The 26,108-nt window shown below is 46.4% G+C and overlaps 1 protein-coding gene across 3 annotated transcripts in view; it reads right to left on the bottom strand.

Moving 5' to 3' along the window:
- Positions 1-8,020: 8,020 nt before the first annotated feature.
- LOC123999724 (zinc finger and BTB domain-containing protein 16-A-like) overlaps positions 8,021-26,108 on the bottom strand; it is a 147,527-nt gene continuing 129,439 nt past the window's right edge. For 2 of the 3 annotated variants that reach the window (XM_046305747.1, XM_046305748.1), the window contains exons 5-7: positions 19,998-20,168; positions 13,568-13,738; positions 8,021-11,045 (exon numbers count right to left, since the gene is read on the bottom strand). In XM_046305747.1, coding sequence (XP_046161703.1) covers positions 10,816-11,045; positions 13,568-13,738; positions 19,998-20,168 — 572 coding nt within the window. In that variant the 3' untranslated portion in view covers positions 8,021-10,815. The remainder of the gene's footprint in view (positions 11,046-13,567; positions 13,739-19,997; positions 20,169-26,108) is intronic. The other variant, XM_046305749.1, reaches the window with a different exon arrangement.

Genomic DNA, 26,108 nt, shown 5'->3' with positions numbered 1-26,108 from the left:
ACATTTAAAATACAACAAAATACTCACAGTACAACTCCAAAATAAAGTATGCTACTTGATAATGGCACAATATTCCATGCATTATTCTCTTTTTTTCTAAATCATCTACTAATGTGTACCAACAGCTGTATTGATGTGAAGGAAACCATATCTTTATAATAGTGGACATGGTACCATGCACATAAAATGAATAAATATGCCACACCTTAGATTTTGTATGTCCAATAATGTTTAATATAGTTGGGGAGCAATGAGCTCCCCTGCATATTTCATAATGTTTTTTTTATATCTCTTCAAGCTTTATTTACTTATGGAGGAGAGGTTTTGCTATTTGCTTGCATTTGCTTTTAAATGGCATAGTCTGTATATTCCAAGATCAACTTCACTCCTTCAGTTAAATAGTGTTAATATTGTTAATAAAATATACGAAACATATAACATCACATTTAAATAGAGAGGATATTAACTTGTGCTAAAGTAACTGCAATACTCGTTCATCTGGTGTTCACTCTGACATTATGAAAAGTGTGACTATTAAAGTGAGTTATGTTCCTTACATGCATTATGTTCTTTATATGTAACATTGCCTTTAAAAGCTGTTTGGTCTACAAGCACGATTGGATTGAATCCTGTCTGTGTCATCATTATAATCGGGATACAATGGTGACAGACGGGATTCAATCCAATCGCCCTTGTAGGCCAAGCAGTTTTTAAAGGCAATGTTACCACGTTCCCCCTTGCGGAGAACGCATTCAAGGAAAACGCTGCAGATGTCGGCTCAATTGGAAATTGCCTTTAAATGTCAAGTGGGCTATAGCGTGGTTTTGAATTGAATCCTGGACACAGTTTGTTTGTTTTAAGCTTTTCCGTTGAAGGTCTGAATTTCATTAATACGGCCAATGTCCACATTTAAGTGGGAGGTGAAAATAAAGTAATTGTCCACTTTATATGGACATTGTCGGTTAGGATTTAAGGCGCCATAGAAGTGACTACAATACACCACACTAACCACAGGGTGGCACGGTAGTTCTCTGCCCAGTACTACCCCCCCCCTTCCCCCCATGCTCTAGTCCAGCTGTGGTATGGGTATTATTAATTCCTCCCAGGGATGGCCCTAGCCCGCAGACTGACACTAATGTACTAATCGTAAAGATTTTGGCCTTACTGGAAAATACACTCGGCGGGTGTGCCCTGATAGGATAAATGCCATTGACACCCTACATAATTAAAGCCTAAAACTGTTCCACAGTTAATGGGAGCATCGATCCCAATACAATCAATGAGGATCCAGGCTGTAGCGGGCACTGGGTCTGGGCCTTTTAGTTCAGTACTCTGCCTGGCTGGCTGATACAGACAGAGGAAAAAGACTATGTGCTTGTCACTCAATAGACAGTTAAAGATGTACTCATAAAATGGTTTAGGGATACAGTTGACCGTTTTATTTCCCCTGGGGGTTGATTTTTAGCTATAAAGAAGTTTCAGTGTGAAGCTTGGATAAGAACATCTCTGAAATGTCTGATATGTATAAATTGTGTTTTAATGACTCCTGCCATCACTGTTCTTATTCTGCAATTCGAAAACAAATGACAGTAAACATTCCGAAATGGTAATAAAAAACAACACAGAAAATCTTATGAGTATTTCCATAAATAAGCATGATCCCAAACGTTTAATAGCTTGTCTATTTTGGGGGAAATAATTCAGTTAAAACCAAATAGGGTGGACTGGGCCTGCACAATTCTGGTAACTATCAATTTTACACAAATCCTGTTTGAAGAATTCCGGATTTCCTGATTATTCCCTCCTGATTCCGGGAATCTTCCAACTGGGTTATCCTTCAAACCTTTTACATTTTTTTTTAGAAAGTTAACCAAATGTTTTATCCCTACATCTGACTTTAGCCTACCATCTATACAAATATATGATAGTACACCAAATCAACACTAGAGGGACCTATTACCAGCATTAACCAGTACTACCCCTAAGGACTTGCAGGAACACATAGAGGGACCTATTACCAGCATTAACCAGTACTACCCCTAAGGACTTGCAGGAACACATAGAGGGACCTATTACCAGCATTAACCAGTACTACCCGTAAGGACTTGCAGGAACACATAGAGGGACCTATTACCAGCATTAACCAGTACTACCCCTAAGGACTTGCAGGAACACATAGAGGGACCTATTACCAGCATTAACCAGTACTACCCCTAAGGACTTGCAGGAACACATAGAGGGACCTATTACCAGCATTAACCAGTACTACCCCTAAGGATTTGCAGGAACACATAGAGGGACCTATTACCAGCATTAACCAGTACTACCCCTACGGACTTGCAGGAACACATAGAGGGACCTATTACCAGCATTAACCAGTACTACCCCTAAGGACTTGCAGGAACACAGAGGGACCTATTACCAGCATTAACCAGCACTACATTTACATTTACATTTAAGTCATTTAGCAGACGCTCTTATCCAGAGCGACTTACACTACCCCTAAGGACTTGCAGGAACACATAGAGGGACAAGTCATTTTCACACCAGTGTTACTAAAACAATGCAAAAGGTAAGTTAGTTCATAAGACAACTCCAAATTGCAATGAAGCCATAGACCTTTCGTTCTGTTATCATCTCCATAAAGAAGAACATCTTCTTTAAATAAACTACAAATAGAAAATCCTGAGATGACAAACTACAAATTATAAAAATTGAAGCCTCCCAATTTTTTTGTCATGCATTATAACTTCATATTGTGGCCATTGAACGTAACTTCTTAATCCTCATCCAACACATTCACCAACCAGTTCAGTGACTACAAAAACCATGCAAAACTAGATTTACCACAACAACAACAACATGAACAACACAGAACAGTTCAGTTCCATGTTGCTCAGGTCGCTTGCTGTATTACAGTAAATTTACAGCGGCGGTCATATTGTTTGGCTCTCTCCTCTCCGAGGCTGGATCAATGCCTGTGGTAGGGGAAGGTTAACGCCTACAGGCCAGGCTTAGCTGAGAAAACAATCCCAGTGATTTGGACAAGACTGTTTGCCCTCCATTCAACAGACCTACTGTCTGAACCCTTCTCTATCCATTCGATCATACTGGTGTCAAAGAGCACATAAAGATGGGACCCCCTGGCCCCACACACACACAAAGCCCCACGCCCTCTCAGGGTCACATGGGCCCAATGAACCAACATCCCCACTCTGCTCTGTTTCTAATACAGAGCAGAGTGGGGGTGTTGGTTGATTGGGCCCATGTGACCTGGGATCAAACCAAACTCACGGTGTCCTGTTCATGAAGGAACATAATCAGCAACAGCTGATCGTTTCCCACTCTTTCCTTCTTTCCCTAAATTGCCAAATACTCTTAAAACAACCAAGATAGGCCAACTCGCCACATTGGGTTTGATATGCAGAGGTCGTTGGAGGAGGGAGTGGATAGCAAAAGAGAGGTACCTCATTAGCTGATCCTTCTGAAGGGAAAGGTCAGGGCCTGCATATGCTGCCCATATTCCTCAAAGCATGCTGGGAAGGGAGAGGGCTGCCAGCTATAATGGGGAGTCGAAGGAGAACCTCTGGTCTCTTGTTTGCGCCAAAACAGACTGCGAGTTCTCCTGGCTTTATTAACCTGGTTAGGTCAGCTATAAGGAAGTTGAAAGAAGCGCTCACATCTCTGGGAGGAGAAACAATGGTGACCCCTATTATGCAGGTTGCTATAATACTGTAATACTATATATTATAATACCTGTCTAATGAGCACAGCACTTTGAAATAATAATGTTGAAGTGAATGTGATGGTAGTGGATAAGGATGTCTAAGTCTATTCTGTGGTGTTTGGAGTGTCTAGACAAGTTGCTCATCAGTCTGTTGTGGTGCTGCTCTGAGGTGTAATGTTGTTTGGGTGGGACAACTGGACAGACCTTTCGAAGCAACATGGTTCCAAATAAACAGAGTGAGACAGTTGGGGATGAAAGAACGATAGAAAGAGGAAAATAGAGCGAGATGATCCTGTATGGCTCAGTTGGTAAAGCATGGCGCTTGCAAATGCCAGGATTGTTGGTTTGATTCCCGGGGCCACCCATACGTAAAATGTATACGCGCATGACTGTTAGACGCTTTTGATAAAACCGTCCGATAAACGGCATATACATAAAGAAGAATAATATATATTCGAGAGAGAGGAAGATGGATAAAAAGTGAGCTGCGTCATAAGGACAACTAAAGCCCAGCAGAAAGAGGCAGCTCAGTTTGGTTAATGTTTGTATCTCTTCCTACAAGCACAGAAAAGCAGAACCATTTGTGTCTCGCCTCGTTTCCCCTCTAGCAACGATCAGGGCTGCAGCAATAATGGCTTGCGCCCTGCATATCTAATGATAGCATTTATGACCTCATAATGGGAGAGGAATATAGGACAGACATGGTTGGTGAGTCAAGCACCGACACGTTCGGTTCTATTTCAACAGACTACTGTCTCGGTTAGAAAAGACCTATCTGGTCATTCAACATGCGGAACACATCCACCCATGGCACTACTGTCTGCTAACTGGTAGATGTATTCCAGACACAACACTGGCCATGTTCTTACTCAAGAGGCTTTTCGCTACAGCTCAACAGCAGGGGATGCTGCTGTGACCAACACAAATGACCTCTTCAGATGCAGTGTAACATGGCTTCGCATCAGCCTCCTGTAGTGGATCATCTAGTCAGTGCTGCACTTAACAGCCCACTCACACCACATCCAGCAGAGCTCCGGTGGTGGGGAGCCATTTCAAAGCAGCCACAGGGAATATAGGGACACTAGTCAAAGAAGTGGCAGCTGCAGCATATTACTCAATTTATTGGACTTGATTTAATACCTTCTGCTTCGCAAGGCTTTTCTGGCATTAGGGGACTTAAGTGACTAAAGGCATATAAGACCTGGGCAGTGAGTACAATATGTGTCTTCCCCATCACCAGTGTAATATGGAACTACCTCCGTAGACCAACTCACTTATTCAAATCGCCGTAATTCCAGTTCCTCTGGTGCTCTTAAAGAAATTGACAAAAGGGGTGAAAGAACACCACTATTGACAAGAGGGGTGAGGATCAAGACCAATATTTGTTGGATGTGCAGAAAAAAGTGGGATGGTAGAAGAGGAGAGAAGTGTTGAATTAGAAAAGCTGCTGCCTTCAGATGTGAGAGGAGGTGAAGCTGGGCAGAATCTCACGGGGGAAGGTCTATGCATCTTCATTTTTCAGCCGCAGCATCAGTCTTCCAAGAGACTTCATGGTTGTTACCCCTGTTTACAGAGATGCTTTTGAAAGCCCGGCGGCAGACGCTCTTGAAACTCTCTGGAATGGAAAACAGTGAAAGGGATGACGTACACTCCAAAGCAACACACAGACAGATGCACTCACATACTCTCATAAACGCACAAAAGAGCACACATGTAGACAAGCCAGACAGACACTCACAGTTCTGTATAACAAAACATACCTGCAGTATGGCTCTCCAAGATGCTGTGTATTCTGTAAACCTGTCATTATTCTTAGCATCAACAACGTATGGTAGGCACCTGAAGAGTCCACATAGCATATCAGGAATGGGTCACCCAGAACGAGAAGGGAAGCACCTGAAGAGTCCACATAGCATATCAGGAATGGGTCACCCAGAACGAGAAGGGAAGCACCTGAAGAGTCCACATAGCATATCAGGAATGGGTCACCCAGAACGAGAAGGGAAGCACCACATTAGAAAACAGGCAGACAAACTCAAGTCGATGTTTTATTTATTTTCTAACTGCAGATTGAAGGTATACAACTGAACATTGTTATTTTTCATATGAGACTCATAAATAAAAATACAAAAAATGTTCACTACAAAACAATCTACTGTTAGTAGGATGTAAAAAATATTATCTTTCACTATCGAAGGCACAAAATGTACTTAGTGACAACATGGAGAAGAAAACCTGCAGCATTTAATCTCTTTTATTTTTTTTATTTTTTTTACACTCCATCAGAGAAACACTGAAATGTTACAAAGAGATGTGTCTGATCCTAAACTGAAAGAAAAACCACTAAATCAACAGACAGATGCTGGGATCCGTGGCACAACTCGCACATGGGAAGCAGGATCACAGACACAGCACGTCGCTGGAAAAGACAAAGGACCTTTGCAAAGCTCTAATGCAAACAAAATCATTTTTATACAAATGACAACAAAAAAAGAGAAAAATAAAATAATAATTGGGCACCTTCTAAGATTAGGCTAAGATTAGGTGCTGAGGTAGACGAAAACTATAACAATTCAAATCATAAAAACACTATTTTCTGAATACAGAGCAACACTGGCACTTGTGCTGTCACAACAAGGAAGAAAGAAACAAAATCACAGACAAGCCAGAGAAAGAGAAAGCTTTGTTACATAAAAAGCTTTGTAATGCTTGGTCCGACAGGGCAATTGGTCCTCAGTGCCAATATAAAAAAGACAATGTCTTGGTGCTTTGTTACTCAAACAGTTTAGTTTAGACCTCAAATGGCACATGCATGGCAACACTGCATAAAATGGCTACTCGTTCTAGAACACCACACTGAAACACAGAGTGCCTACTCCAGGGATGCCATGATTTCGTACAGCTTTTAAAAAATATTTTTTAAATGCAATTTCAAAACAAGTACTTAATAACATAAAAGTCCTAATGTTAAGCTGGGGAAACACTATGGTTTTGACAAGCTGCCAAAGTGGTTGGAAGGACATTAACTGCTCAGCAAACCTGTTGCTGACAACAAAATATTATCAATGAAAAACATACTTTGACTTTGATTTCCAAAATGAACAGGCAAATGTCCTTCAGAACAAATTGAAAACAAAAATGGATACTATTTCCATGGCCCGGGACTGTTCTATCATCTTTAAATTGAAAATGTTCTTCCTTGCTTTTTGTGCGTAAACTAATTACATTGCTTTTGGGTGTCAATTACAGACGAAGAACAAAAAACTAAAACATCAGAAGGTAGTTTTGCCCACTACCAATTTTAGGCTAAAGCAGTCCTAGATGACAGCTCCTTTTTTGATTCTTAATCAGAAAATCAGGTCATCTCAAATCGTCATGACATCCCTAGAGTGCTGGAGACACCATTTATTATCTTCTGAAAGTACAGAAACTAAGCAGATATAGATGGACATTTTTGTTGAACAATTTCCATTTTAGGCACAAAGATATTACAGAAACAGAGTAACATTGAGGGAAGAACTATATCAATACCAATGGATTTTCTTTCAACATGTCGAGAGAAAAGTAGCATAGAGCATTGTTTTTTATTTTGTATCTGATTAGTGCATTTTTCATTAATACACGCACACGCACTTTCATTTATGCACACACACACACACACACACACACACACACACACACACACACACACACACACACACACACACACACACACACACACACACACACACACACACACACACACACACACACACACACACACACACACACAAAAGTATAAAACATTCAGACAACAATAAGAGCATGTGATTGAATACCTCTAGTCATTGAAGTGTGATGTGATCGTTTCGGGCTCTCTGGCCTGCCACACTGAATGGTGACTGAAGTTATTATTATGGTGAAAATTGGACGAGGGAAACCCCTCAGCTCACAGTGTTGGAGAATCAGTGGCAAGACAACCATGGGCCACTATGACCATGTCATCCTTTTTTGTCACTTCAAGTACAAAAACTAAATGTTGGCAATAAAATTGTGAATGACGTGTACTAATTAATCGACGGCAGCCTCCCAGCCATCCATTTTGAATGATCTCTTATTTTTTTTGGCAGATTTAGTCCTTCACCTACAATGCATTGACATCCAGAAAGCAACACTTACTACATACAACATGTTCACACACACACACACACACCACACACACACACACACACACACACACACATACATACATACATACATACATACATACAACATTACATACATACATACAAATAGGATACAATACAAAAGATTCAAAACCAAAGAGGAGCAAGGCAAAAGATTCAAAACCAGAGGAAAAAAACTAGGTAAAAAAAAAAAAGAAATACAAATATTTGCCCTGCTGAAACTCTCGACAAATGGAAAGGGACTGACACCGAATACAAAAATATCACCATTTTTATATATCAAACTGCCTCTGTTGGCTCTTGTTCAGGAATACATTCCTTTGAGAGAAATTGTCGACCAAGAGGATCTTTTTTTCCTAACCTTCCTTTCTTCTTTGATTACCACTTGCAGTCCCAATTGTCCAGGGCACACTACATCGCTGTGTACATGACCTTTTTTTCACATTACAAAACTACGATTCTATTCACATATTTTCAAGTTTAATGCTTTTTTAAACTCTTATAAGTACTATTTCTTCTTCTACTGCGTTCATCCCTCTTACCCCATACTTAAGGCCTTAAAATCTCGTCACTGCTCTTAAGGTTACTGTAAGGGGAGGACAAACGCAGACTGTAAGAGAAGAATAAACACTTGTTTAATTTTCATTTTTTTCTAAACAATATCTACCATCTCTTACCCTTTATAGAAATGTCACATACAGATGTGAAAAGACAAATGAGATGAAGTTGCAATGATGCAATAATGCAGAACACACAGAAAACAAATGTGCTTTTGCAAAAATTAAAACAAAACAACTTAGAGGTAGCTTTTAAACAATGACCGACCCCACCAGGTTTTCAACAAGCAAGGTTCATAAAAAAATACCAAGTTTGGTAACAATAATGCACAAAAAATACACAACAATAAAAATCTCTTTTCACCGTGGCACTTAATTTTCGCGTACACATTGCTTTGTCACATCTCCCTCGCGCAACAACGCAGCTTTCGGACACACACACACACACAAAATAAAAAAATACAAGAAATAAAAACACAAGCACATGAGGTCACAAAACAAACGAGGTAATTCAAGTACAATGTGCTGAGCTAAATCAAGACATAATAGGAAACAGAGACAAAGCGAAGGAACAAAACCATATATAGAGTTGATTTATTCTGTCTTCTTACTGGTCGCCCCCTGGGCTGGGCAGGCCATGTCTCTTCCAATCAGTGAAGCCACCCACCCCCCCTCTCCCGCTAATCATTCAGATATGTGATTACCATGGTAACACTGAACTGACAGTGGTGCTCATAATGTCTTCATTGTGCTGCCATATGAACAGATAAAATGCTTGTCGTAACAGGTTATGACAACTTATGACAACATATTTGACACTTATGACAACTGATATAGCACTGTTACAATTACGCATGAAACACAATTTTCCACCTGGTGTCACATTTATGGTTTCACGCGACATAACAGTATATATGTCCTGTTATAACAGGTGCCATATGTCCTTATAATTGCATTATGAAGGCATTACGACCACCCCTTGGAGCAATCCACAGCAGCCTTTGTCATTTTGGTCTCCATCACAATGGCATATAGAGATTATGAGATTATTAATGTGAGAAAATAGTTAAATGTTATGAGTCAGTCCATGTACTAAATCTTAGTGTAATTGATGATAATCTGGTTAAACGTATATTAATATCAGTCCAGTATCTATAGCGGGCAAAAAATGAACATCTCCAGTTCATGCTGTCTAGAGATTTATGGTTTAAGAGATAAAAGAACAGCGGCTTCGCAGCGAGCAAAACCCTCAAAAATAGATCTGATATAAACATCAAACAGAGACTGTCGTCGTAATGTGTCTTTACCTGTGCAATGAAGCTATGATAAACTATGATGCGGAGCCAAAGATACCGAGATGAAAAAAGTGACAGTCACGGTTTGACTCTCAAGAGGCTCCGGTGAAACCTGACCGATATGGGAATATCATCCTCTGTTCATCTCCCTTGCTGTACAAGGGTACAAAGGTGTTGTGCCCCAATCAAATTCAACTTAGCTTCGGCTAATGCAGTACAATAAATGGTGCTATTTTTCCATAGGGCTGGCTGAAATGTGCCACATGGTCTGGCCCTTAGGCTCTGATTCTCGGGGGCTATCTGAATGGCACTACTCCACTATAGGGTTCTAAGTGCTCTGTGTGCTCTCCACCAGGTCCGAAGACTCCATTTTGGAGCACTCTGGTAAACAATTGCTTGGGTAGGGGCCAACTGCAACATGTTCCTCAAGCAGAACATGACTTGGTGTCCAGTTTAATCCAATCAAATCAGGAGGGGATCTGTAGTACTGTGTCATGGAACGAGAGCAATGACCCACCCAAGTTACAGTAGGATACAATTCCATTCCAGAAAAGGCGAGGGTGTCAAAACTACATTTAGGGAGAGCCAGTGGTCAAAATGATGGGGAGGTGTGGGTTCAGATAGCCTTTGAGAATCAGTTCAGTTACAAGTGTGGCTTGGGTGACATCTCTCAAGTCTGTGGGTAGACTTAAGGACAACTCCATCGACGCACCGACGGGTTCTGCGTTAGGCAATTTGACAACTCCGAACCAAACATAGATAGATGTACTGAACGACATGAATTTCAAGGGGAAATGTCCTCTCGGTCAGAACCTCAGTTTTCCTGCGCCTAGCACAGCCCTTTTCCTCACTGTGTCCACCTTTGCCCTCTGCTCATTCGCTCTCTTCGCATTCAAAAACCGCCTGTGCTTCCATCTCATGGATTATCTCGCTTGACTTCTTTGCCACAGGCCTCGTCCTCCTCCTCCTTCTCCTCGTCCTCGTCCTCCCCTCCCCTTCCTTCCTCAGCCCCATCCTCCTCCTCTGCCTGTCTTCCTTCCTTCCTTCCCCCGGGCTGTCGTCTGGAGGCCTCAGACATAGCAGAGGTACAGGTAGGTCTTCTCTATCCTCCAGTCTGGGGGGACGTCTTCGGGCTTGTGGCCCTTCATGTGCTTCTGCATGGCCGAGAGGCTGGGGCAGTACTCAAGGCAGATGGTGCATTGGTAGGGCGACGCTCCGTTGTGGGTGCGCAGGTGTTTGATCATGGCCGAGTAGTCCCTAGATCGCTGGTGGCACAGCTTGCACTCAAACGGCTTCTCACCTGGGGAGGGTGACGACAACAACAACAACAACAACAAGAACAACGTCAGGCTGAGGAAGGGAACTCTATATGACGTTGTACACGGAGTGTACAAAACATTAAGAACACCCGCTTTATCTATGACAGACTGACCAGGTGAATCCAGGTGAAAGCTATGATCCCTTATTGATGTCACTTGTTAAATCCACCTCAATCAGTGTAGATGAGGGGGAGGACACATTAAAATAGAATTTTTGAGACATGGATCGTGTATGTGTGCAATTCAGAGGGTGAATGGGCAAGACAAAAAATGTACAAGCTTTTTAACGGGGTCTGGTAGTACTGTAGGTGCCAGGCGCACCAGTTTGAGTCTGCCAAGAACTGCAACGCTGCTGGGTTTTTCACGCACAACAGTTTCCGGGTGGGTATTAAGAATGGTCCACCACCCAAACGACATCCAGCCAACTTGACACAGCTGTGGGAAGCATTGGAGTCAACATGGGCCAATATCCCTGTGGAACGTTTTCAACACCTTGTAGAATCCATGCCCCAACGAATTGAGGCTGTTTTGAGGGCAAAGGAGGGTATACTGTTTAGTATACATTTACAAGGCAGACTTGAAGTATCAACTTTCTTTTAGAGCTTCCTACACTTTTGCTAGCAGGAAGATAAAAATATCTAGTGGTCTCAATTAGCAATGGCTATGATGTCTATAAAATCCCCACGACCAAATTGAAAAGTGTATGTCATCGTAGATAATGGTATTTCATATAGTGGTGCTGTGCAGAAATGGCTTTAAAATCAATCTCTCAACTGCCCCTATAATGTGCTTTACAAACCAAACCCCTGCATTCAATTATACAGATGTACATTTTGTCACATCTAAATGGCTAACACTTCAATTACAAAAGGACCTATGCCATTTTTAAACACCAAATCACAACTTCAATTGGATTACATTTGATTCTCGGCGGTTCCAAAACCTCTACATTCCTGTGCATGTGATATTCAGGACCAGAACTCCTAAACGTGCAAATGACTAGAGTGATGGTGAGGAATAATCCCCAGCGCTCAATCCGACAGGCGCAAATTAGACATGTAAATGCCGACCTTTACCAACGGCATTTGAAATGAGGTGTCGCATGTGATCGGGCCGTGAACGATGCCAACGCTCGTGCCACGTTACAGAGAGAGAGGCTTCTTGCCGCTGGCTGCCGATGGATATCGCTCTGATGTGTGTCGCTGCATCTACTCTTATAGTTGTCTTTTTTCGACGCATTGGACCTGACACCCGTAGGAAAAGGGGGTCAAGGTTGTGTTTACCCGCCTATGCAAATAGCCACGCCAAGAAGACTGTCATTACGGGGCGTGCTGCCTGCAGAGGCCTCACACGTCAGCAGTGTTGATAATAACCACACTGTAAACAGGGTCGCCTCAGATAACCGGGCAATAATGAATTGCAAATGAGGCTTGGTATTGATCTGCAATTGACAGGTGGGACTCGGGAAGGGGGAAGGAGGGTGGGAGGTTGCCAATGTCGATGATTCATCAAGCGGCTCCCTTTTGTGCGCGGTGGCCTTTGACTGTGAGCTTGTCACTAGCTCTTGTTATCTCCAGTGCGCTCCGGCTCACCGCAAAATAAGGCCCCTGGCCCCCACAAAAGGGGAAAGGGGGGTGGGAGAGAAAAAGCCAATTATTTGACAGGCCGCCTTGATAGCGCGGCTTAACAGCTGGCTTATTGAATGGAAGACGGGGGGTGAGTTTTGGTGGGGGGTTGGAGCGGGTAAAGCCTTGGCTCAACAGCAGCCCTCGGAGGCTAGGTGGTGTGTGTGTGTGTGTGTGTGTGTGTGTGTGTGTGTGTGTGTGTGTGTGTGTGTGTGTGTGTGTGTGTGTGTGTGTGTGTGTGTGTGTGTGCCCCCATCGAGGCAACCCGAGTAATCCAGAGTAACAGCACATGTCCCTAATCCTAATGTTTGGGGATGTAAATTCAGCCAACACAAGAGTGACAAGTCCCTGAGACTGACTGACACCTGGTTGACACCTTTATGGAGCTGTAAAGGCCTGGTGTCAATTTAGAGGATCCTCACCAAGGTTCTGTTTACTGGCCCTTGGAAACATTCATAAAAGCAGTCTGCTTATAGTATGCCTTGTAGCAATCTACTGTACGCATTCTACTACACACACTGATCCCAGCCCTTCTTAATGCCCAGTATAACACTATCGAACACATACATTAGATTGCCAATTTTACATACACTTCCCCTCCTTCTGTGTTACAGCACTGAACTCAATCCGTTATGGAGCCGAGGCAGATCTCTAGTGTCTTGACTTAGTGTCCAGTGGGAACTACTGGTAGAAACTATTAGTATAGTACACTAACTCTATTCGTTGAAAGCTCTCCTGTGTATCATAGCTGACATTTTCCCACTGCAACAGAGCTGACATTTTTATCCGTGTTAGGAAGCTGACATTCTATTGGCATATTTCCAGTGTAATGGAGTGGACTTTCCTGTCCATTGTGAACCTAACAATGCATACAGTACCTGTGTGCACACGGTAGTGGGTCTCCAGCTGGTGCTTGAGGCTGAACTTCTTCCCACAGCCGTTACATTCGTAGGGCTTTTCCCCGGTGTGGATGCGCTTGTGGCCCTTCAGAGTGCTCTCGTCACGGAAGCAGCTCCCGCAGAACTCGCACTCATATGGATGGTCACCTGCTGAACACGGGGGATAAGGGAAGGGGAAAAAACTCATTGGAGTCCACTCGTATCTTTGTGTTATGGCTGCAAATAGACATAACATGTAAAAGCAAAAAAAATAATTGACAAATATGCCAATGGCCATACAGAAATAAAAGTACAATTGGTTTTCTATTCAATGCGAAGATGAATCACGTGACAAAGGCTAGCATAGCTTCACAATCACACTGAGCTATCAGCGGCAGAACTCAAACATTCTTATTAACACTAACGAGATAGCACCCCTCTTTTTTTCCCAGTCCACTCTCAAGTTCTCTCTTTGTGTAGGTCAAATTAGAATACTGTACCCTTGCCGCCCTGGTGCCACTCGTGTAATTGGTATTCAGATGTCAATAATCAGGGATATTATGATATGCGGGGGCTCTCTCCATCGCTCGGCTACTAATTGCTTTCCTGTGTCTGACTAGCAGCCTCCCATACATCATTCGCTCCCCACTACAGATGCGCCACGCTGCCAGGCGTGTAATGTTCTTGATATTTAATGCATTTCACTCAGCCGCTGAAGGTTTAAGTCATCGCCAATGACCTACGCGTTTCATTATCTGGCTGTCCGAGCGGCACCGTGCCTAGGAATAAATTGCATTTCTCGTTATGTACTGTCATGCTCTGGCACCCATCACCCCCGTTAAGAGACAATGTCAATTTCCTCCAGCACGTATTTTCATTGGAGACGCAGCCTTAAATGGTGGGGGGGTGGACGCCTGGAGAGTTTGGCTTTCGGGTTGAGGGGATAATTTTGAAAGGGAGGGCAGTGACAAAAAAGACAGCGAAAAAGTGAGAGATAAAGAGAGAAAGAGGGAGAATCAAGAGTGGAGGGATGAAGAGAGAAGGGGGAGGGTCAAAATCAATAAAAGTGACAGTCTTTATTTGTCTGCATGAAGTTATCAGTGGCTCCCGCTGTAAGACATTGTGCTCTTTCTAGCGTTTCAGTTGCTGCAGAGATCACAATCCATCACAGAGCGCGGCGGGGCCCGTGCGACGCTACAGGAATAATAATGGAGCTGAGATTCACCTGCCTTTAATTAGAAGCAGGCTGAGCTCCAACTAGACCAATCCGGAGAAGAACATGCTAATGCTCAGTGCATAGACTACGGAAGGTTATGTACCTTCAAATGCACATAGGCAATGTGTTATAAGTCATACACTACATATATAAAGTCATACACTACATATACATCTAACACTTCAAAATGTCATTCTTATTAGCAGGGGAGCGGACTTCATTGCTTCCCTATGAAAAAAGTCCATGTTTGACATGAAGAAAAAAAATATGCCATAATCACATTGTGTTGTGCAATCCATTAGCTCCCAGGCACTGGAGATGCAGCATCGTAAATCAGAAGTCTCTCTCTCTCTCTCTCTCTCTCTCTCTCTCTCTCTCTCTCTCTCTCTCTCTCTCTCTCTCTCTCTCTCTCTCTCTCTCTCTCTCTCTCTCTCTCTCTCTCTCTCTCTCTCTCTCTCTCTCTCTCTCTCTCTCTCTCTCTCTCTCTCTCTCTCTCTCTCTCTCTCTCTCTCTCTCTCTCTCTCTCTCTCTCTCTCTCTCTCTCTCTCTCTCTCTCTCTCTCTCTCTCTCTCTCTCTCTCTCTCTCTCTCTCTCTCTCTCTCTCTCTCTCTCTCTCTCTCTCTCTCTCTCTCTCTCTCTCTCTCTCTCTCTCTCTCTCTCTCTCTCTCTCTCTCTCTCTCTCTCTCTCTCTCTCTCTCTCTCTCTCTCTCTCTCTCTCTCTCTCTCTCTCTCTCTCTCTCTCTCTCTCTCTCTCTCTCTCTCTCTCTCTCTCTCTCTCTCTCTCTCTCTCTCTCTCTCTCTCTCTCTCTCTCTCTCTCTCTCTCTCTCTCTCTCTCTCTCTCTCTCTCTCTCTCTCTCTCTCTCTCTCTCTCTCTCTCTCTCTCTCTCTCTCTCTCTCTCTCTCTCTCTCTCTCTCTCTCTCTCTCTCTCTCTCTCTCTCTTTCAATGCCTGTTGGGATCGAAGACACAATGCCTGGGGTCTAATGACAGCGAGGGGGCACAGATGAGGACCCAGCACACCGAGGCAGAACCATGGTATGGGAGTGGACCCTTGGGTACGCCGGGCACTGCCACCTGCGTTTCCATGCCCCCTGGGGGTGCTGGCGCGGACAGTGTACCTGCTGCCTCGACACCTGCTGCCTAGCCCCCCTCTCCCCAGGCCCTGGCGAGGGCAGGTTCATTATGCGATAAGCGGCTGTAAATCAGGGGGCTCTGTCACTGCCAGGGCCATCTCTCCCTCTCCTTCTCCCTCTCTAGCCTGGCACTATCAAACAGCTGCAAACACAAAACACCCTGCTGCAAATGGGCCCCTAGTTTAAAAACAAGCGGCCGCTGCGCAACAACGGAATATTAACGAGGGCCTGGGCCGCAGCACGCGTCTGCAAGCACGGAGGGGAGGGAGGATGGAGGGAGTGAGGAAGGACAGAGGAGGCTGCCATGACTGCCATCATTATGAGCCCCCATTGTACAACAGTGTGTCTGTGTGTTTCAGGGACAGCGAGATGGAGGGAGAGGGTTAGACAGCCGATCAAAGAGAATGAAAATGGGGAGGGACAGGTGAAGAGAGACAAAAAGGAAGAAGTGAGAGGGAAATAGGGAGGGAGAGAGAGACTGTGGGGTTAGTCTACCATTCTTCAGGAAATAAATCATTGGGAGATTGATACACTCACTGTAATAAGCATCATTAAATCGGTTGCCTCTCTCTGTCCTCAATACTGAATCAATGTCAAAACAGTAGGTGACATCAGCGAAGCTGCTTTCTAAAGCAATCCGTTTTCCCGAAACAACCTCTGTATCAAGCATGCTAATACTGTGTATATTGTACTCGCTCTAGCTGTTGTGCTTGCAGCTGTGAGGTAGATGGCAGAAGACATGACGGAGATGACCATGGTCTTGTTGGAAAAGGGCAACCAACAGATGGACTGCTTGACTATTGCGCTCTTACAACAAGTAACCTACTACTGCGTAGTACACACAGAAACATGAACAAGATTATTATATCATCAAAGGGCAAATATATTTAAGAATTGCCAGTTATTTCCTTTTTCTGGAAATTAGGACTTATTTCTGGCGCCATGACTATGCGTCTTGCCGACTTTTTAATCCCTTGACAAAGGCCCCCACATAATATTAAACGGGTGCTTGCGACTGGCTCATTGTAATTTAATACACGCCTACGGAGGATCAGGTTCAAAGCAGCGAGACGCTGCTGCCTCACTGCCCGTGTCTGGCTGCTGCTGCCGAGATGGGGATTGGGATGACATTTCAGCAAGTCGTGCGTGGGGACCGTCCGCGTGTCCTCTCTCGATGTTTGCAGTGAAAGCAGAGTAGCAGACACACGGGTACAGTATACAGGACCGCCCCGTCTTGTCACTCGCGCTAAAATGCAGCGCCTCGGCTTGTAAATAGGCCGGCTGCGCTCATCTCGCCGCATTCATTTCAATTATTTATCTGCGAGACTGAGCTAGATCAGCTCTGACAGTGAGACTGTTATTTAAGGTCGCAGAGAGAAAAAAGGGATGCGAGAGAGACCGTTCATCCTTTGCAAGCGAAATGGGATTCATTTCCATGTTCTCATATTCTGTCAAGGTAAAGGGGCTTCTCCCCGAATCACCTCATCCATCAGGCCATTTCGCTCTCCAGCCTTGATCTATCACAACATATAGCATTCACATGGCCTTTCCTCACCAACAAACCAGCCTTGATCTATCACAACATATAGCATTAACATGGCCTTTCCTCACCAACAAACCAGCCTTGATCTATCACAACATATAGTATTAGCATGGCCTTTCCTCACCAACAAACCAGCCTTGTTCTATCACAACATATAGCATTAACATGGCCTTTCCTCACCAACAAACCAGCCTTGTTCTATCACAACATATAGCATTAACATGGCCTTTCCTCACCAACAAACCAGCCTTGATCTATCACAACATATAGCATTAACATGGCCTTTCCTCACCAACAAACCAGCCTTGATCTATCACAACATATAGCATTAACATGGCCTTTCCTCACCAACAAACCAGCCTTGATCTATCACAACATATAGCATTAACATGGCCTTTCCTCACCAACAAACCAGCCTTGATCTATCACAACATATAGTATTAGCATGGCCTTTCCTCACCAACAAACCAGCCTTGATCTATCACAACATATAGTATTAGCATGGCCTTTCCTCACCAACAAACCAGCCTTGATCTATCACAACATATAGCATTAACATGGCCTTTCCTCACCAACAAACCAGCCTTGATCTATCACAACATATAGCATTAACATGGCCTTTCCTCACCAACAAACCAGCCTTGATCTATCACAACATATAGTATTAGCATGGCCTTTCCTCACCAACAAACCAGCCTTGATCTATCACAACATATAGCATTAACATGGCCTTTCCTCACCAACAAACCAGCCTTGATCTATCACAACATATAGTATTAGCATGGCCTTTCCTCACCAACAAACCAGCCTTGTTCTATCACAACATATAGCATTAACATGGCCTTTCCTCACCAACAAACCAGCCTTGTTCTATCACAACATATAGCATTAACATGGCCTTTCCTCACCAACAAACCAGCCTTGATCTATCACAACATATAGCATTAACATGGCCTTTCCTCACCAACAAACCAGCCTTGATCTATCACAACATATAGCATTAACATGGCCTTTCCTCACCAACAAACCAGCCTTGAGGTAAATAGCAGCTCTGTTTGATCACGGCATATATTCATTCACCAAATGACCAGATCACCCTGTTTGTTCACTCAGCCTTGCCAATAGTATACTAGCCTACTAGGAAGTAGAAACACTAACTGTCTTTTTGAGCAGGGATAACATGATTCCTTCTAGGAAGAAGACTTGAAGTGGGTTAGATAGGCCTAAATAGGAAACAATGTTCAGCAGCCAGAGCCATGAACATGATGCCGTGAGACACGTGCTGTTGCCCTGCAGGCTCTACACAGGTTGATGTTTATTGGGATGAGTCCTGTCCTGGCGCCAGGCCTGAGCGATTTCCACTAGATCGGCCACAGCAAACTCAAAAATGCCTATATTGTAAAAATTAATTAAACCAAATTTAGATTTGATTTCTTAATATAAGGTTAGGTATAAAGTTAGCAGGGTGGTTAAAGTTAGGGTTAAGGTAAGGGTTAGGTTTAAAACAATATTTTATGCCTGTGGCAGTGCCAGCTAGTGACTGCCCTACAGAGCGGCCTCCAGTACATGAGTCATCCCAATAAATGCCAACCTGCATCTCTAGACTGATAGTACTGCATTCGGTTCTTCTTTCTGTTGGGCTACTGAGCCATCGCCACTTGTCAAATATACTGTCACCCATGTCTGTTAACGGGACAGCTCATCACACCTTCATAAGAAATATGGATCCCTTTACAGCTGTTGACCTGAGGGGATTGTACTGTCAACCTTTTCCCTGTAAGTTGTTAGCAAGTCTATGGCTTGGTGCCCTACTAGACATAATTGGTTGCCACAACATAGCCAAACGATCTGGTCACATCGTAAAAGTCTAATTATTACCTTCCCCAACATCACAACAACAGCTAGGTTTCCATCCAATTTGACAGATTTTCATGCAAATATTAAAACATCTGTTTTTAAAAAATTCAATTTTCACACCAGAGTTTTGTTTCCATCAAACAGACTTGTTGCGGACAAAAAGCAGTGCATGATGACGTAATGCACATAAAAAGCACTTTGTCCTATAACTTTTTAATTGACCAAATAGAAAAACCTAAAGTAATATGGTTCCATTCATATTTGATCAATATTTTCACATAAAAGCATTTCCACCACAATTGCTGCAGAATTCATTTGACACAAAAAGCTCCCCACCATAACGAACAAACAAATTTTCTGTTGACATTTGTGAAATTGTACCGACACTTCCTGTTTCCGTAACAGCTGTCCTTTTCCTTTTCACACGACATGACTTTACTCGCATAACAAGGTTGGATGGAAACGTGATTATTGCACAAGGTAACGTCTTGACCAACCTCACAATCGTTCCGCAATGTTGTGACGGTGTCATGTGTTAGTAGGGTAGTCAGAGAAGGAGTTGGAGTTGACTGTTTATTGCAGGGGAACATGAGTGGCCTATAGGTGTGTGTCCTAGTGCTCTAGGGGAGATGGGGACTTGACATGGCTGCTACTAAACGGTATTCTGCCACTGCCACTGACCTGTGTGCGAGCGCAGGTGGCGTTTGAGCGCGGTGTGGCTGGGGAAGGTGCGATTGCACTCGCTGCAGATGTAGCTGCGCACGCCGGCGTGGACCTCCATGTGCTGCTGCAGCGCCGGCTGTGTCTGGAAACGCTTCCCGCACAGCAGACAGAAGATGGCCATGTCCAAGCCTGAGGGAGAGGGAGGAGAGGGTGAGTTTTCTTTAGTCGTTTACTCTGGTTTACTTGTAGATTTACTTGAGCAGGAGATACCTTTGATACAATCTGATAGAACATCACGTTGACAGTCACGTAGCCAAGTTATACATCATTTCTGGAACTAGTCAAAAAAGTAAAAGGCATCTCGTTGTTCTATGGATTTTCAACATTATTGCTCATTGTACAATGTGATACATTTCTTGAGATCTGTCCAGTCTTTTTTTTTTAAGGAAAGACGTATCCTAAACCAACGGAGGTGTAAAACACCACTGGGAAAAGCAGGCTTGAACATTGCAATTGTGATCCCTTACCACAAGAGGTCAGTACCAAGATGAGAGCAATGACAACCAAGGTGAGCAGTGTGACAACAGACAGGCTAAGAAGGACTGTTAGACTGGGCGCTGTCAACACAATGGGATGTGCAATGGCCCTGTTTCTCATGTCTGGTGCACTTTAATATGGCCCTCATAGAACACACTGTGAGGATATGCTTTCACAATCTTTTTAAGCAAACCATTTTTAATCACATAAAAAGGTATGAAGATGTACTTAATACTTCAATTGAGTCCCGAGTCCAACAAGTAGCGTTCATTTTTCTCCAGCACAGGCAAACAGGAATACAGCGAGCACAAACGTGCACACACACACACTCTCTTCACACTTTTTCAATTACCAGACTGGGGAAAACTCTGGGGAAAGAGTGAGTGTTTAGAGCTCAGCTTCTATTTCATCAGTCAATAACACATCTTTGGGGCAAAGCTGCCACTAATTTAAAAATCTATGAGGAACGGCAGCCTCATGTTCATAAACGCACCAGAGACAGCCCTCCCCCTGGATCAATCACTGTCTTGCCTCCACACTCGGGAGAGAACAAGGAGGGGGGAGAACAACAAGAGGGAGCAGGGGGAGAGAATGAGTGGGGGAGAGAGGTAGGGGGAAAGGAAAGAGGAGGAAAAGGTAGTGAGAGAAAATCAAGCAGCCATGTGCACAGTGAAGAGAGCGAATGGGGTGGGAGAGAGAACACAGAGAGAGAGAGAGAGCAGAGAGAGAGAGAGAGAGAGAGAGAGAGAGCAGAGAGAGAGAGAGAGAGCAGAGAGAGAGAGAGAGCAGACAGAGAGAGAGAGAGCAGACAGAGAGAGAGAGCAGAAGGAGAGAGAGAGAGAGAGAGAGAGAGAGCAAAGAAAGAGAGAGAGAGAGAGAGCAAAGAAAGAGAGAGAGCAAAGAAAGAGAGAGAGCAAAGAAAGAGAGAGAGCAAAGAAAGAGAGAGAGCAAAGAAAGAGAGAGAGCAGACGGAGAGAGAGAGCAGACGGAGAGAGAGAGCAGACGGAGAGAGAGAGCAGACGGAGAGAGAGAGCAGACGGAGAGAGAGAGCAGACGGAGAGAGAGAGCAGACGGAGAGAGAGAGCAGACGGAGAGAGAGCAGAGCGAGAGAGAGCAGAGCGAGAGAGAGCAGAGCGAGAGAGAGCAGAGGAGAGAGAGCAGAGGGAGAGAAAGCAGAGGAGAGAAAGCAGAGGGAGAGGAGAGAAAGCAGAGGGAGAGGAGAGAAAGCAGAGGGAGAGGAGAGAAAGCAGAGGGAGAGGAGAGAAAGCAGAGGGAGAGGAGAGAGAGCAGAGGGAGAGAAAGCAGAGGGAGAGAGAGCAGAGGGAGAGAAAGCAGAGGGAGAGAGAGCAGAGGGAGAGAAAGCAGAGGGAGAGAAAGCAGAGGGAGAGAAAGCAGAGGGAGAGAGAGCAGAGGGAGAGCGAGCAGAGGGAGAGAGAGCAGAGGGAGAGCGAGCAGAGGGAGAGAGAGAGAGAGAGCGAGCAGAGGGAGAGAGAGAGAGAGAGCGAGCAGAGGGAGAGAGAGAGAGAGAGCGAGCAGAGGGAGAGAGAGAGAGAGAGCGAGCAGAGGGAGAGAGAGAGAGAGAGCGAGCAGAGGGAGAGAGAGAGAGCGAGCAGAGAGGGAGAGAGAGAGAGAGAGCGAGCAGAGGGAGAGAGAGAGAGAGAGCGAGCAGAGGGAGAGAGAGAGAGCGAGAGAGAGACCAGAGAGAGCGAGCAGAGGGAGAGAGAGAGAGAGACCAGAGGGAGACCAGAGGGAGCGAGCAGAGGGAGAGAGAGAGAGCGAGCAGAGGGAGAGAGAGAGAGCGAGCAGAGGGAGAGAGAGAGAGCGAGCAGAGGGAGAGAGAGAGAGCGAGCAGAGGGAGAGAGAGAGAGCGAGCAGAGGGAGAGAGAGAGAGCGAGCAGAGGGAGAGAGAGAGAGCGAGCAGAGAGAGAGAGAGAGAGAGAGAGAGCGAGAGCAGAGGGAGAGAGAGAGAGCGAGCAGAGGGAGAGAGAGAGACAGAGCGAGCAGAGGGAGAGAGAGAGAGAGAGCGAGCAGAGGGAGAGAGAGAGACAGAGCGAGCAGAGGGAGAGAGAGAGAGACAGAGCGAGCAGAGGGAGACAGAGAGAGAGAGGGAGCAGAGGGAGAGAGAGAGCGAGCAGAGGGAGACAGAGAGAGAGAGCGAGCAGAGGGAGAGAGAGAGAGACCAGAGGGAGCAGAGGGAGAGACCAGAGGAGAGAGAGAGAGACCAGAGAGAGAGAGCAGAGGGAGAGAGAGCAGAGACCAGCAGAGGGAGACCAGAGGGAGAGAGAGAGAGCGAGCAGAGGGAGAGAGAGAGAGCGAGCAGAGGGAGAGAGAGAGAGCGAGCAGAGGGGAGAGAGAGAGCGAGCAGAGGGAGAGAGAGAGCGAGCAGAGGGAGAGAGAGAGAGCGAGCAGAGAGAGAGAGAGAGCGAGCAGAGGGAGAGAGAGAGAGCGAGCAGAGGGAGAGAGAAAGAGCGAGCAGAGGGAGAGAGAAAGAGCGAGCAGAGGGAGAGAGAAAGAGCGAGCAGAGGGAGAGAGAGAGAGCGAGCAGAGGGAGAGAGAGAGAGCGAGCAGAGGGAGAGAGAGAGAGCGAGCAGAGGGAGAGAGAGAGAGCGAGCAGAGGGAGAGAGAGAGAGCGAGCAGAGGGAGGGAGAGAGAGAGAGAGAGAGCGAGCAGAGGGAGGGAGAGAGAGAGGGAGAGAGCGAGCAGAGGGAGAGAGAGAGAGAGAGAGCGAGCAGAGGGAGAGAGAGAGAGAGAGAGCAGAGGGAGAGAGAGAGAGAGCGAGCAGAGGGAGAGAGAGAGAGAGAGCGAGCAGAGGGAGAGAGAGAGAGAGCGAGCAGAGGGAGAGAGAGAGAGAGAGAGAGGAGAGAGAGAGAGAGAGAGCAGAGAGACCAGAGAGAGAGCGAGCAGAGGGAGAGAGAGAGAGCGAGCAGCAGAGAGAGAGAGAGAGAGCGAGCAGAGGGAGAGAGAGAGAGCGAGCAGAGGGAGAGAGAGAGCGAGCGAGCAGAGGGAGAGAGAGAGAGCGAGCAGAGGGAGAGAGAGAGAGCGAGCAGCAGAGGGAGAGAGAGAGAGAGAGCGAGCAGAGGGAGAGAGAGAGAGCGAGCAGAGGGAGAGAGAGAGAGAGCGAGCAGAGGGGAGAGAGAGAGAGAGCGAGCGAGCAGAGGGGAGAGAGAGAGAGAGAGCGAGCAGAGGGAGAGAGAGAGAGCAGAGCAGAGGGAGAGAGAGAGAGCGAGCAGAGGGGAGAGAGAGAGAGAGCGAGCAGAGGGAGGGAGAGAGAGAGAGCGAGCAGAGGGAGAGAGAGAGAGCGAGCAGAGGGAGAGAGAGAGAGAGAGCAGAGGGAGAGAGAGAGAGCGAGCAGAGGGAGAGAGAGAGAGCGAGCAGAGGGAGAGAGAGAGAGCGAGCAGAGGGAGAGAGAGAGAGCGAGCAGAGGGAGAGAGAGAGAGAGAGCGAGCAGAGGGAGAGAGAGAGAGAGCGAGCAGAGGGAGAGAGAGAGAGCGAGCAGAGGGGGAGAGAGAGAGCGAGCAGAGGAGAGAGAGAGAGAGAGAGCAGAGGGAGAGAGAGAGAGAGAGAGCGAGCAGAGGAGAGAGAGAGCGAGCAGAGGAGAGAGAGAGAGAGCGAGCAGAGGGAGACAGAGAGAGAGAGAGCGAGCAGAGGGAGACAGAGAGAGAGAGAGCGAGCAGAGGGAGACAGAGAGAGAGAGAGCGAGCAGAGGGAGACAGAGAGAGAGAGAGCGAGCAGAGGGAGACAGAGAGAGAGAGCGAGAGAGAGACCAGAGAGAGCGAGCAGAGGGAGAGAGAGAGAGAGACCAGAGGGAGAGAGAGAGAGACCAGAGGGAGAGAGAGAGAGAGAGAGAGGGAGAGAGAGAGAGCGAGCAGAGGGAGAGAGAGAGAGCGAGCAGAGGGAGAGAGAGAGAGCGAGCAGAGGGAGAGAGAGAGAGCGAGCAGAGGGAGAGAGAGAGAGAGAGCGAGCAGAGGGAGAGAGAGAGAGCGAGCAGAGGGAGAGAGAGAGAGACCAGAGGGAGAGAGAGAGAGACCAGAGGGAGAGAGAGAGAGACCAGAGGGAGAGAGAGAGAGAGAGCGAGCAGAGGGAGAGAGAGAGAGCGAGCAGAGGGAGAGAGAGAGAGCGAGCAGAGGGAGAGAGAGAGAGCGAGCAGAGGGAGAGAGAGAGAGCGAGCAGAGGGAGAGCAGAGGGAGCAGAGGGAGAGAGAGCAGAGCGAGCAGAGGAGAGAGAGAGAGAGCGAGCAGAGGGAGAGAGAAAGAGCGAGCAGAGGGAGAGAGAAAGAGCGAGCAGAGGGAGAGAGAGAGAGCGAGCAGAGGGAGAGAGAGAGAGCGAGCAGAGGGGAGAGAGAGCGAGCAGAGCAGAGGGAGAGAGAGAGAGAGAGCGAGGGAGGGGAGAGAGAGAGAGAGCGAGCAGAGGGAGAGAGAGAGAGAGAGAGCGAGCAGAGGGAGAGAGAGCGAGCAGAGGGAGAGAGAGAGAGAGCGAGCAGAGGGAGAGAGAGAGAGAGCGAGCAGAGGGAGAGAGAGAGAGAGAGCGAGCAGAGGGAGAGAGAGAGAGAGAGAGCAGAGGGAGAGAGAGAGAGAGAGCGAGCAGAGGGAGAGAGAGAGAGAGCGAGCAGAGGGAGAGAGAGAGAGCGAGCAGAGGGAGAGAGAGAGCGAGCAGAGGGAGAGAGAGAGAGCAGAGCAGAGAGAGAGAGAGAGCGAGCAGAGGGAGAGAGAGAGAGAGCGAGCAGAGGGAGAGAGAGAGAGCGAGCAGAGGGAGAGAGAGAGAGCGAGCAGAGGGAGAGAGAGAGAGCGAGCAGAGGGAGAGAGAGAGAGCGAGCAGAGGGAGAGAGAAAGAGCGAGCAGAGGGAGAGAGAGAGAGCGAGCAGAGGGAGAGAGAGAGAGCGAGCAGAGGGAGAGAGAGAGAGAGCGAGCAGAGGGAGGAGAGAGAGAGAGCGAGCAGAGGGAGAGAGAGAGAGCGAGCAGAGAGAGGAGAGAGAGAGAGCGAGCAGAGGGAGAGAGAGAGAGAGAGAGAGAGAGAGAGAGAGAGCGAGCAGAGGGAGAGAGAGAGAGAGCGAGCAGAGGAGAGAGAGAGAGAGAGAGCGAGCAGAGGGAGAGAGAGAGAGAGAGAGAGCAGAGGAGAGAGAGAGAGAGAGCAGAGGGAGAGAGAGAGCGAGCAGAGGGAGAGAGAGAGCGAGAGAGGAGAGAGAGAGAGAGGAGCAGAGAGAGAGAGAGAGCAGAGGGAGAGAGAGAGAGAGCAGAGCGGCAGAGAGAGAGAGAGAGCGAGCAGAGGAGAGAGAGAGAGCAGAGCAGAGGAGAGAGAGAGAGAGAGCGAGCAGAGGAGAGAGAGAGAGCGAGCAGAGGGAGAGAGAGAGAGCGAGCAGAGGGAGAGAGAGAGAGCGAGCAGAGGGAGAGAGAGAGAGAGCAGCAGAGGGAGAGAGAGAGAGCGAGCAGAGGGAGAGAGAGAGAGAGCGAGCAGAGGAGAGAGAGAGAGAGCGAGCAGAGGGAGAGAGAGAGAGAGCAGCAGAGGAGAGAGAGAGAGAGGGAGAGAGGCAGAGAGAGAGAGAGCAGAGGGAGAGAGAGAGAGAGCGAGCAGAGGGAGAGAGAGAGAGAGCGAGCA

The sequence above is a fragment of the Oncorhynchus gorbuscha genome, linkage group LG16 (assembly GCF_021184085.1).
Source record: "Oncorhynchus gorbuscha isolate QuinsamMale2020 ecotype Even-year linkage group LG16, OgorEven_v1.0, whole genome shotgun sequence".
In the NCBI taxonomy this organism is placed as follows: domain Eukaryota; kingdom Metazoa; phylum Chordata; class Actinopteri; order Salmoniformes; family Salmonidae; genus Oncorhynchus; species Oncorhynchus gorbuscha.
This window is presented reverse-complemented; position numbering and strand designations above follow the sequence as displayed.